The sequence below is a fragment of the Lineus longissimus genome, chromosome 16, assembly GCF_910592395.1.
Source record: "Lineus longissimus chromosome 16, tnLinLong1.2, whole genome shotgun sequence".
NCBI classification, from domain to species: domain Eukaryota; kingdom Metazoa; phylum Nemertea; class Pilidiophora; order Heteronemertea; family Lineidae; genus Lineus; species Lineus longissimus.
The window spans coordinates 15545625-15557855 of record NC_088323.1 but is presented as its reverse complement, the minus strand read 5'-3'; the positions used below and the strand labels follow the sequence as shown (position 1 = coordinate 15557855).

At 41.0% G+C, this 12231-nt stretch overlaps 1 protein-coding gene across 1 annotated transcript in view; it reads left to right on the top strand.

Annotated features, from left to right (window-relative positions):
* The first annotated feature begins 40 nt into the window (after window positions 1-40).
* The window catches only part of LOC135500275 (formimidoyltransferase-cyclodeaminase-like), a 32020-nt gene continuing 19829 nt past the window's right edge, over window positions 41-12231 (top strand). Inside the window, exons 1-3 of the mRNA XM_064791622.1 lie at window positions 41-136; window positions 7404-7587; window positions 10200-10417. Of these exons, the coding sequence (XP_064647692.1) occupies window positions 83-136; window positions 7404-7587; window positions 10200-10417 (456 nt within the window). The 5' untranslated portion in view covers window positions 41-82. The remainder of the gene's footprint in view (window positions 137-7403; window positions 7588-10199; window positions 10418-12231) is intronic.

Sequence of the window (12231 nt, the reverse complement as noted above, 5' to 3'; positions counted from 1 at the left end):
ACACAGAAAAGCGTGACGTTCTTCGCATCCGGCAAATAATTCCTGCAGTTTCTTTGATTTTTGGTTAAGATTTTCTCCAAAAATGCCGCGTTTGGTGGAATGTGTTCCGAATTTCTCGGAAGGACAGCACAAAGAGGTAGATATATTGATGTTCCCACCCTACGAATAACCCGTTTAATGATCACTTTGTAGCTTAATGCAATTTTCACCACTTGAAAACAGCTGTTTCCGGAAATCATTCAACCGTGAAGTCTGTCAAATTATTCCATGTGACACCTGTGTACCATGAACAGTACATTGTAATGCATGTCATGCTTGTGTGCCTTCAAACAACAGTATGTAGTCACTCTGTACTGATAATGGATTTATGCAGTTGAGTTGGTTCAAGTCAAAGTGTGTCTCACTCAGTCACTGTCAGAAGTGCATTCTGAGGGGTCCACCTAATGTGCGTCCGGAACTCTGTTTGCGCGTTGTCCGGAGCGCGTCCGGAAGAGAAAGTGCGCGTCCGGAACAATTTCCTATGTAAATATGAACCTATTGTTGCATTAGATGGCTTAAATAGCATTTTAATTCCATGTAGAGAAAATAAAATTGAAAAAAATCTTTTTGGTGACTTTGTATTTTACAATTTTCAGCGAGGTGGTTAATTACTAATGCCATAATCATATCCCAACTTCCTTACGCGCCTTCTCCTGTTGTGGTCGTCTAAGTCGGTATGAGTTTGTCTTTGCGTGCCGTGGGATAAGGGGCAATAGCAATTATTGTGAAGCCAATTTGCGCTTTTAGGGGGGAGGGGAGGGGATCGAGGGGGAAGGGGGAAGGGGGTCAACAAAATTCAGTGCGGTTTTAAGAGCTTCAACTAAAGATGAGCTTAATGATTATTTTCCTGGGTATATATCTTATTCATTAAAATAAAAATGCCAGTTTTTCTACCATTCGACAGAGTGGGCCCGGGAGGGGGGGGACTTATTTTTTAGATTAATTTCTAATTGGCTACACTTAAATTTAGCTATGGCTTATTATCAAAGGATCTAGTGATGACAGTGGATTTAAGGATACACTCGCATCAAAGAAGTAATACAATTTTCACTTATTTTTCTCACAAAATATATTTTTGGGGGTTTGGGGGACTCATCCCCCAATGTACTGGCTAAATATGTCAGAAGGACGGGGGTTTGGGGGGCTCCCCGGGTCCCCCATGTCAAACAGTTGTGTGAGTTCACTAGAGATTGCTCTTTACATATTAATGTGAACACATCTCACTAATTGACACTTTGACTGCATTGTGATTTTCAATAACATATTTGATTCTGATTTTTTGTGAAATTAACAATGATAAGACACTCTGACGGCATTCCATGTGCTGAGACACCAGATACCAGTCTAATCCATTACAACACGGCTACTATCGAAATTCTGCAACTGCAACAACAATTGGTTGAGGAGAAACGTCAGTAAACTGGGATTTGATGGCTGTGTAACACCCAAATCACCCCGCTGAAAATTGTAAAATACAAAGTCACCAAGGAGATTTTTTCCAATTTTATTTTCTCTACATGGAATTAAAATGCTATTTAAGCCATCTAATGCAACATTAAGTTCATATTTACATAGGAAATTGTTCCGGACGTGCACTTTCTCTTCCGGACGCGCTCCGGACGCACAAATTGTTCCGGACGCGCATTAGGTAGACCGATTCTGAGAGCTGACCTATCATGATATAATCATGTAATGTATATGTACCACCTGAGCTGAGGAAACAGGCCTGGACACAGGGTGGGGGAACCAAACATTAACCCCTTATTTCCATCTCCTAAGAACTCAGCTGTCTGAGATGTATATTGTATGTTGTAGTCTCTCTTTCAACTCCAGGAGGATATCTGCATGTACATCACAAGCCCTTGGTTAACAGTTTTGTCGGTTTGTCTTGAGGTCTGTTGGGGGCAAACACAAACAATGCTAGCTTGTCAAATCACATAATTCATCGAGGGGGGATTTCTTTGCTATATCAAATCAATTTGGTGTGGCCTTATAAAGAATATGGTCGCTATTTATATAATTATAACGCTCTCTCGATCAATTTTATTTCTATACTCAATGCTTTCATTCATAGCATTCCGCAATGATGAGGTCACTGCAGCTGTTGCCCTCTATTTCCCCATCGCTGAATTACAGGCAATGTCGGACAAACATGCGGTTTCGTAATGGAGTCAGGCTTTCTAACTAGGGCAGTTAGATTCAATCTGGCACATGTCCGAGTGTTGGAAATACTACATACATGACATAATTGTTCTGACTATTTCTCTCTCTGACTCTATGGTATCATTCATGCTAAAAACAACTCAGGGTCAAAGATAATTGACTTTGAAATAAGCTCAAATGTGTCGAAATTAGTGTCGATGTCCGACTGTCACGTGACTAAAACGTCATCAATATCTTATGCAAATGACCTTGTGAGCTATAAATAGTAACTTTGCGGAATGCTATTCAATGGTTGGTCAGTGTTTGTAGCAATGGATGTGATAATGACCAGACATTTTAGTATGTACAGTGGAATCTCTTTTAGTGGACACCTCTGTTGGCAGGACAACCTCTCTATTAAGGACACTGATTTTGGTCCCATATTGGTACTTTCTTATTCAAATTCAATTCTGCCGTGGTAAGCTGGACACCTTTATTTAAGTATTAAGGACAGCAATTCTCAGTCCCAAGGAAGTCCTCAGAGAGGTTCCACTGTCTATATCCAATTATGCCTGAAGTAATATGCCCCGATGGATCGAGTGAACCATGAAACCATGCTCCCTGGTGTGGCACTTTCTTTTTTTTTAAAAAAGGAAAATTAAAAAAAAAAAAGAAAGTGTCACACCTGGAGCATGCACTACAATGTAGTGCATTGACCTGCATGACAAGGTGCCCGCAATCTAGTGATTTTTGTTGCTGCGACCTGCAATACTGGCACCTTGTCACTGTACAGTCATCCTGCATGTTAACCCTCACTGTGCTTAGCGTGAACCGACCAGTCGCCATGGTTTTATTGTCTTCGGTAACGTCATCCATCAGGAAACCGGCGGTCACACAAATTTGGGGAGGGTATGAAACCGCCCAATTTCAGTGGTCACGCATTATGAAAGGGTTAACACCATTGGCAAGATTTCTTGGCCGAGGGCTTGTGTAGTGGGCAGTCCTGTACAACACATCGTTTCTTTCTTCTTTGCATTCTTCTCTGAGACAGTCAACCCTGTTCATCAGATGAACTCAGTTGTCCTCCGCAAGACCGCCCTGTCTCTGTGCAGTTGATCCTGCATGTTGACACCATTTGGCAAGATTTCTTGGCCGAGGGCTTATGCAGTGGACAGTCCTGTACAACACATCGTTTCTTTCTTCTTTGCATTCACTTCTCTTAGATAGTCAACCCTGTTCATTAGATGACCTCAGTTGTCCTCTGCAAGACCGCCCTGTCTCTATGGCTATGCAGTTGATCCTGCATGTTGACGCCATTTGTCCAGATTACTTCAATTCTTGGCCAAGTTGACAGCGTTTTTCTGTACTAAGGCAGCTTATCCCAATATACAGCAACTCACTGCTTGTCCGCATTGATCAATCCGTGATTATTAATTCACGCCATGTGTATTGTCCCATGATCACATTGACTGGTAGTCATTGACGACCAGGCTGGATTTTGTAAACATTGACACTTTCATCCAATGATGATGTCAGTTATTTCACTTTCATGATACTAAAGCTGAGTGCACACGGGCAACAAAATGACAGCAAAACTGAAAACATTTGTTTACAGTTGTTTTCGAAATGTTTTGCGTCTTTGTCGTGTTTGTTTCAATCACCCGCACACGGGAGACAAAATGACACGGTCACGTCACAGGTCACGTCAAAAACAAGGGGTAACCATGGTAGAGCCATACGTCACACCCGCGGTCACACCCGCGTATTCCAAGATGGCGGCCGCCATGCATAACAACCGCCTCACAATTCTAGCATTTCTGCTCGTTCTTCGTAACCGCCGATGATGACGCAAAAAATGTTTTACGTTTCGTTGTAGTCATCTGCAAACGGGCGACGTTTTGACGAAAAACATTTTGACTAGGTCAAAAATATATTGCATGTTTAATATTCGAAAACTGTTTCAAAAACAAATGTTTTCGAAAAACGTTTGTTTTTATCGCCCGCAGACGGGCAACAAATTGTGAAAAAATATTTGAAAACAAATGTTTTCAGGTTTTTTTGTCATTTTGTCGCCCGTGTGGGCTTAGCTTAAAAGTCAAGCTTGTGACAGTAGAGAGGTTTATATTTCCTTTAAAGGGTAACTCCTGTCAAATTTCACCATATAATGTTTTAGCTGTTTTTGACAAATGACTACGTCACTTTCTCATAAATCGGTAAGGTTTCCGAATCGAAATGCACATTTTCTAGAAATTGATGGTTTAATCCCGCCCGGACGGCTCGCTTCGATGCCATTTTCGTTGATGACGTCACAACATGAACATTTTCGCGGTCGCAGTGGTTTACATTCAGCGATTTTATAATAAATCTAATCAAAAATGGAAAATTTGAGCTTTACATTTGTGATCAACAATTAAAAACGGACGTATTTCCGCAAAGTTGTAAATCACATCATAGTATCACTTTAATTATGAAGTGCTTAAATCCTCCCCGCAATAATTCTATCTTGCACTGACCTGAGGCGACCTGTCAGTTTTCTAGTGCCCCTGCTTCAGCCTGTCACCCCAGCGACCTGCTTATGGTAGATTGAGAGCCCTACAGAGGTACTACATTTCCTTTAAGAATCATGCAGTGCTATACAGTCGAACCTCTCTATTAAGGACACCCTCGGGACTGACAAGTGCTGTCCTTAATGGAGAGGTGTCCTGATTAGAGAGGTCAAATTGAATGGAAAAAACCAATTTGGGATCAAAACTAGTGTCCTTAATAGAGAGGTTGTCCTTAACAGAGAGGTGTCCGCTAAGGGAGGTTCCACTGTACAGTAAAACCTCTCTATTAAGGATACTCTCAGATCTGACAAGTGCTGTCCTTAATAGAGAGGTGTCCTGATTAGAGAGGTCAAATTGAATGGAAAAAAAACAATTTGGGATCAAAACTAGTGTCCTTAATAGAGAGGTTGTCCTTAACAGAGAGGTGTCCGCTAAGGGAGGTTCCACTGTACAGTAAAACCTCTCTATTAAGGATACTCTCAGATCTGACAAGTGCTGTCCTTAATAGAGAGGTGTCCTGATTAGAGAGGTCAAATTGAATGGAAAAAACCAATTTGGGATCAAAACTAGTGTCTTTAATAGAGAGGTTGTCCTTAATAGAGAGGTGTCCGCTAAGGGAGGTTCCACTGTACCTCCCGCAAGGACGATTTCTGCTGCCCTGAAAGCTGGAAAGAGATCACTTTTCCATTGATAAAATCAGCCATCGCTAGGTTTTTTATTTGACATAAATTGCAGAGATTTTTATTGCAGGCAACTGCGATGATCTGCACAAGTCAAGATCGTTTTGTCAAACAGTTTACAAACTTTCCCCTCGTTGATAAAAGATCTTGAAAAAAAAAATCCTGACAACAGGCCAGAGTCCTCTATTAAAACATGTGTACATTACGTGTACATTGTTGTGCATAGGTTTTGGTGAAAAAAGTACTCATTGGACCAATCAATCTGCACAAAATTTTATACGTGTCAAGAAGAACCATTTGCCAATAGCATAATAAAGTTTAAAAAAATTCCAATACCGATTGCCTGAGAAAAAAAGATTTCCGTACACCATATCCATCAAAACGTCACTGGCGCATTGATATGGCCCTGTCAAAGTACAAGTTCTAAACTGACCAGTGAGACCACATTTTCTTAAATATATTATCAAAAAGCATATTTCTGTGATGGCCTGACTCTGTAGATTAAGAATCAACCACAGATTGAGAATTAATTCCACTTTGGTCCATCCCAGCCATGTATTTACCACAACTTGACATTTTGATAAGCTCTATGTGACTGTGCCACACTTCCGGTCGTGGATGAATACAGGTCTCTGCCCAACAGGTTATTTTGGTACTATTTCAACACCTACAGTGGAACCTCCCTTAGCGGACACCTCTCTATTAAGGACACCCTCTCTATTAAGGACACTAGTTCTGATCCCAAATTGGTTGTTTCAATTCAATTTGACCTCTCTAATCAGGACACCTCTCAATTAAGGACAGCACTTGTCAGATCTGAGAGTATCCTTAATAGAGAGGTTTTACTGTATTTTCAAGACAGAGCCTGCTATGTAGGCATTATCTAGAGCTGGTCTCAAACCCGTACAAATGCTCTTTATGAATATAAAACCATGAGCTGGTATATTCATTTTACCTCAGCCTGTCTGGCGATGAATGTCTGCGTGTTTGAAAGCCATCCACTTGGGCCCATCGCGACCCCATACTGTTCCATTCTGCAGACCATGAATTATCAATCCACGGGATACAGGTTTCTTTTCTTGATGAAAATACAAGTGCAATTCCAAGCCTTTCGATAACATCATTTTCACACCGCTATACGGTGTAGGAAATTTGGCATGTCCCCAAATTGGGCCCTGAAAAAATGTCCCCAAAATAGAAAAAAATAAAATAAATAAAAAATATATATTTTTTTTTACGGGGTAATTTGACCCCCTGAATCGTTTTTTGACACCTTTAATGACCAAATCTCATCCTAAATGGCCTAATTTGATACTTTTCATCCTAAAATTATGAGTTTTCAGGTGCATGTGACAATGTCAGTCAATAAGGACGTCGATGTTCAGGCGAATTGGCACGACGAAATGTCCCCAAATTAAGCTAAAAAGAAAAAAAAACATGTCCCCAAAATAGGCTAAAAAAATACAGGGTCGTAGAGGTCTCCATGTAATTGAAACGCCCGAATTCACTTGATGAATTTTGAAAACATGAATCGACTCGATTAGAGAAAAGTACAGTTGAACCTCTCTATAAAGGACACCCTCAGGACTGCTGTCCTTAATGGAGAGGTGTCCTGACTAGAGAGGTCAAATTGAATGGAAACAACAAATTTGGGACCAAAACTGGTGTCCTCTGGAGAGGGTGTCCTTGATAGAGAGGTGTCCGCTTAGAGAGGTTCTGCAGTACTGACACGCTAAAGTACCTTACAAACAAGAAATTTGTGTTGCTGCGACATGCAATAATTATCGCAATTGTCAAACTCCTCTCTGTTGCTGTCGTTGCATTTTCTACAACAAAATTGCACCAGGGCTGCAACCTGCAAATTTCAATATTTAAAAAAAGATATTTTTCAAGCCAACTTTTTATAACAGGATAATCTGGATATTCATTATTTATGGCTTTATATGCAGTGAACTTTATTTTTTGAATGCCCAATATTTTTGGTTGTGTATTTCAGGTGATTGAAGCGATAGCGAATGCTATCGTTGGTACCGATGGATGTACCCTTCTCGATGTAGATCCTGGCGTATCCACCAACAGAACCGTCTACACCTTCGTAGGGTCACCCGAAACTGTGGTAGAGGGCGCTCTGAATGCAGCCAGGGTCGCGTCACAGGTGATCGACATGACCAGGCATCATGGTAGGTCGAGGATGATGTGCAGGCCTCTCAATTACATGATTCTTACACCGTATAACGGTGTAGGCCGTACAGGATGTCCCCAAATTAGGTCTTTTTTTTTCTTTTTTTTTTTTTTTTTAAATAATATGACCCCCTGAAGCGTTTTTTGACCGCTAACATAACCAAATCTCATCCAAATAGCCTAATTTTATAGTTTTACCCTAAAATTATGATTTTTCAGGTGTATGTGGTGATATCAGTCACTAACTTTGATCTATGACGTCGCTGTTCAGGCAAATTGAATGAAATTGGCGCGATGAAATGTCCCCAAATTAAGCTAAAAAGCAAAAAAACATGTCCCCCAAAATAGTTTAAAAAATACAGGGTGCAGAGGTCTCCACGTATTTGAAAGGCCTGGATGTGAGTTCATCGCATCATACCAACCACAATCCACCAACTAGCAATGGCCAACTTTGGGAACGAGTTTACAATCCCCGATCACACCCCAAAAAAAGGTCATCGGTTGACTAACGAAGCACCACTGTTCAATGGATTTATAGTTGAATGCAATCAAACTACGTCATTTCCGATCGGGGATTCTAAAGTTTAGCCCAACTTTGCTTAGAGAAATCCGCACCATCCCCAAGGCTTTAAAAGGACTCTCCCTAGCCTGTCTGACAGGCCTTTCAATTACATGGAGACCTCTACACCCTGTATTTTTTAGCCTATTTTGGGAACATGTTTTTTTTTCTTTTTAGCTTAATTTGGGGATATTTCGTCGTGCCAATTTGCCTGAACATCGACGTCCTTATTGACTGACATTGTCACATGCACCTGAAAACTCATAATTTTAGGATGAAAAGTATCAAATTGACCATTTTGGATGAGATTTGGTCATTTAAGGTGTCAAAAAACGCTTCAGGGGTCAAATTACCCCTTCAAAAAATTTTTTTTTTTTTTTTTTTTTTCTATTTTGGGGACATTTTTTCAGGGCCTAATTTGGGGACATGCCGAATTTCCTACACCGTATAGCGGTGTGAAAATGATGTAATCGAAAGGCCTGTCTGGTTCGGTGGGGCTGATACCTGGGGGTACGATACACCATTTCCCTTGCACAAGTGTGTTTATCTGCGAGCGACACCAATTCCAATTTTAGTCCCAGACTCTGTTAGCAGGGGTCGCCAGGTGTCTCACACCACCCATCCACGGACTAGCTACGGCCATTGTTGCTTATTCGGTGAGGGGGACATCCCCTGCGGCCACAGGGCTGTAAGGGAATTCTCGATAGCCTTGGTGGTAAGGTGGACTTGATATGTTAAGGTACAACATCAGAGTGCGAGGTTTGTCTGACGACACTTTGAAAGTACAGTAGAACCTCTCTATTAAGGACACCCTCGGGACTGATAAGTGCTGTCCTTGATAGAGAGGTGTCCTGATTAGAGAGGTCAAATTGAATGGAAACAACCAATTTGGGACCAAAGCTAGTGTCCTTAATAGAGAGGTTGTCCTTAATAGAGAAGTGTCCGCTAAGAGAGGTTCTACTGTATGTGTCCTCTTTTCATTCTCAGTGGTCAGTGATGGCATCAAATTCCAGTCATACGTCATTGCGGAACAAAGTTGCTTTGACAAGGTAATCAGAGTTCTCCACTAGCCTTAATGGTCTGGCGGCCTCCTGACCAAAAAAAAAGTTTTTTTGTTTTTTATGACCCAGGGACACCTCTAATCCTCTTCCATTAGCTCCGTTATGTTGAGAGTTCTCCACCAGCCTTAATGGTCTTGCCAAAAAAAAGGGTTTTTTTGTTTTTTAAAATTGATTTTTATGACCCAGGGACACCTCTAATCCACTTCCATTAGCTCCGTTATGTTGAGAGTTCTCCTACAGCCTTAACGGTCTGGCGGCCTCCTGACCAAAAAAAGGGTTTTTTTTGTTTTTTATGACCCAGGGACACCTCTAATCCTCTTCCGTTAGCTCCGTTATGTTGAGAGTTCTCCACCAGCCTTAATGGTCTGGCCAAAAAAAGGGTTTTTTTGTTTTTTAAAATTGATTTTTATGACCCAGGGACACCTCTAATCCACTTCAATTATCTCCATTATGTTGAGAGTTCTCCACCAGCCTTAATGATCTGGCCAAAAAAAGGGTTTTTTTTGTTTTTTAAAATTGATTTTTATGACCCAGGGACACCTCTAATCCTCTTCCGTTAGCTCCATTATGTTGAGAGTTCTCCACCAGCCTTAACGGTCTGGCCAAAAAAAAGTTTTTTTTTGTTTTTTATGACCCAGGGACACCTCTAATCCTCTTCCGTTAGCTCCGTTATGTTGAGAGTTCTCCACCAGCCTTAACGGTCTGGCCAAAAAAAAGGGTTTTTTTGTTTTTTAAAATTGATTTTTATGACCCAGGGACACCTCTAATCCACTTCAATTATCTCCATTATGCCTCTAAAGACATGAAAAATGCCTTAAAAGTTCATAAAAGTCAAAAAAATGTAACTGTAAAGGAACTTTGAAGAAAAATGAAGCGAAATATTTCATCAAGTTTCGTAGATCCAACAGACCATTCACAGACCCTGCGAAGAATCCTGAAGGTTGTAGACTAATACACTGACACTCTAGTCTAATTTATCTCACTTCACCAGGTGAACATCCGCGTCTGGGAGCCCTGGACGTCTGTCCGTTCGTCCCTCTGCAGAACGTAACCATGGAGGACTGCGTCGAATGCGCCAAGGAGTTCGGCGAGCGCCTGGCGCAGGATCTCGGCGTACCGGTGTTCCTGTACGGCGAGGCAGCCACGGAGGACCACCGTAAGACTCTGCCACAGATCCGAGCGGGAGAATACGAAGGCATGCAGGAAAAGGTCATACTGATTTTAAAATACTCGACGAATATTTTGATCTTTGGGAGGTTGCACATTACAGTAGAACCTCTCTATTAAGGACACCCTTGGGACAAGTGCCATTCTTAGTAGAGAGGTGTCCTGATTAGAGAGGTCAAATTGAATGGAAACAACCAATTTGGGACTAAAGCAAGTGTCCCTAATAGAGAGGTTGTCCTTAATAGAGAGGTGTCCGCTAAGGGAGGTTACACATCATTTACAAGTCCCAATCGATTTCAAATTCGCGAGCGAATTTCTTTCGTCTTACGACATTTTCGACTTCAACTAGATTGACGAACGTCTTTGATAAACTACAGGTGCATTTTGAAAGAATTTTTGAATATCCTAATGTGACTCTGGATCAGACTGAGTCATGTCAAACTTGTAGAATTGGCTTACGACTTGAAATAAAACTTCATTATACAGTAGAACCTCTCTATTAAGGACACCCTCGGGACTGATAAGTGCTGTCCTTAATAGAGAGGTGTCCTGATTAGAGAGGTCAAATTGAATGGAAACAACCAATTTGGGACCAAAGCTAGTGTCCTTAACAGAGAGGTTGTCCTTAATAGAGAGGTTGTCCTTAATAGAGAGGTTGTCCTTAATAGAGAGGTTGTCCTTAATAGAGAGGTTGTCCTTAATAGAGGAGTGTCCGCTAAGAGAGGTTCTACTGTATTAGTCAAATGAAAAGGTCAAATAAGAACTTTCAAAATGTTGTTTATAATAGATTGTGGTTTGTCAATATGAAAATGATCAAAGATTCAAAGATTGAGGATTTCACCGGAGGTCTGTATTAATGGGTGCAGCCTAAAATTTAATGTCGAAGTTTGAGTCGGGAAGATGGGCAACCTCTGTTTTTCAAAAGATTGAATCGGTTCGGTTGTAAATAGCGCTATCAAGAAGCACTTATAGATGAAGACATTGCTTAGCAGTAAACATTTACAATTGAATTCTTCGTAGATTTGTATAATTCGTGATGTTTTTAGGTCACGTCTTTTAAAAAGTACAGTAGAACCTCTCTATTAAAGACACCCTCGGGACTGACAAGTGCTGTCCTTAATAGAGAGGTGACCTGATTGGAGAGGTCAAATTGAATGGAAAAAACCAATTTGGGACCAAAACTAGTGTCCTTAATAGAGAGGTTGTCCTTAACAGAGAGGTGTCCGCTAAGGGAGGTTCCACTGTACTCATCGTTGCTGGTTTCAAGTTGTTATATGAAGTGACATTCCCACTTGATATGGTTTGTATAACTCTTATCTTGTGCCTGCACCAAAGGATGTTGAAGTGGGTATTTTTCTCAGGCAATTCAGTTGCTGGGTTAGATATTAGATATCAAATACAGTGGAACCTCCCTTAGCGGACACCTCTCTATTAAGGACAACCTCTCTGTAATGGACACTAGTTTTGGTCACAGATTTATCGTTTCCATTCAATTTGACCTCTCCAATCAGGACACCTCTCTATTAAGGACAGCACTTGTCAGTCCCGATGGTGTCCTTAATAGAGAGGTTCTACTGTACAATGTTTACCTTGGTACCACTCTTTATACATGTACAGTAGAACCTCTCTATTGAGGACACCATCGGGACTGACAAGTGCTGTCCGTAATAGAGAGGTGTCCTGATTGGAGAGGTCAAAACGAACAGAAACCACCAATTTGTTTTCAAAGTAATTGTCCTTAGTAAAGAGGGTGTCCTTTATAGGGAGGTGTCCGCTTAGGGAGGTTCCACTGCATAAAGTATCCTACTTGGTTATCTTCTGCTCAATGTGTTCAGGAAAAACTACCCATAATTCAT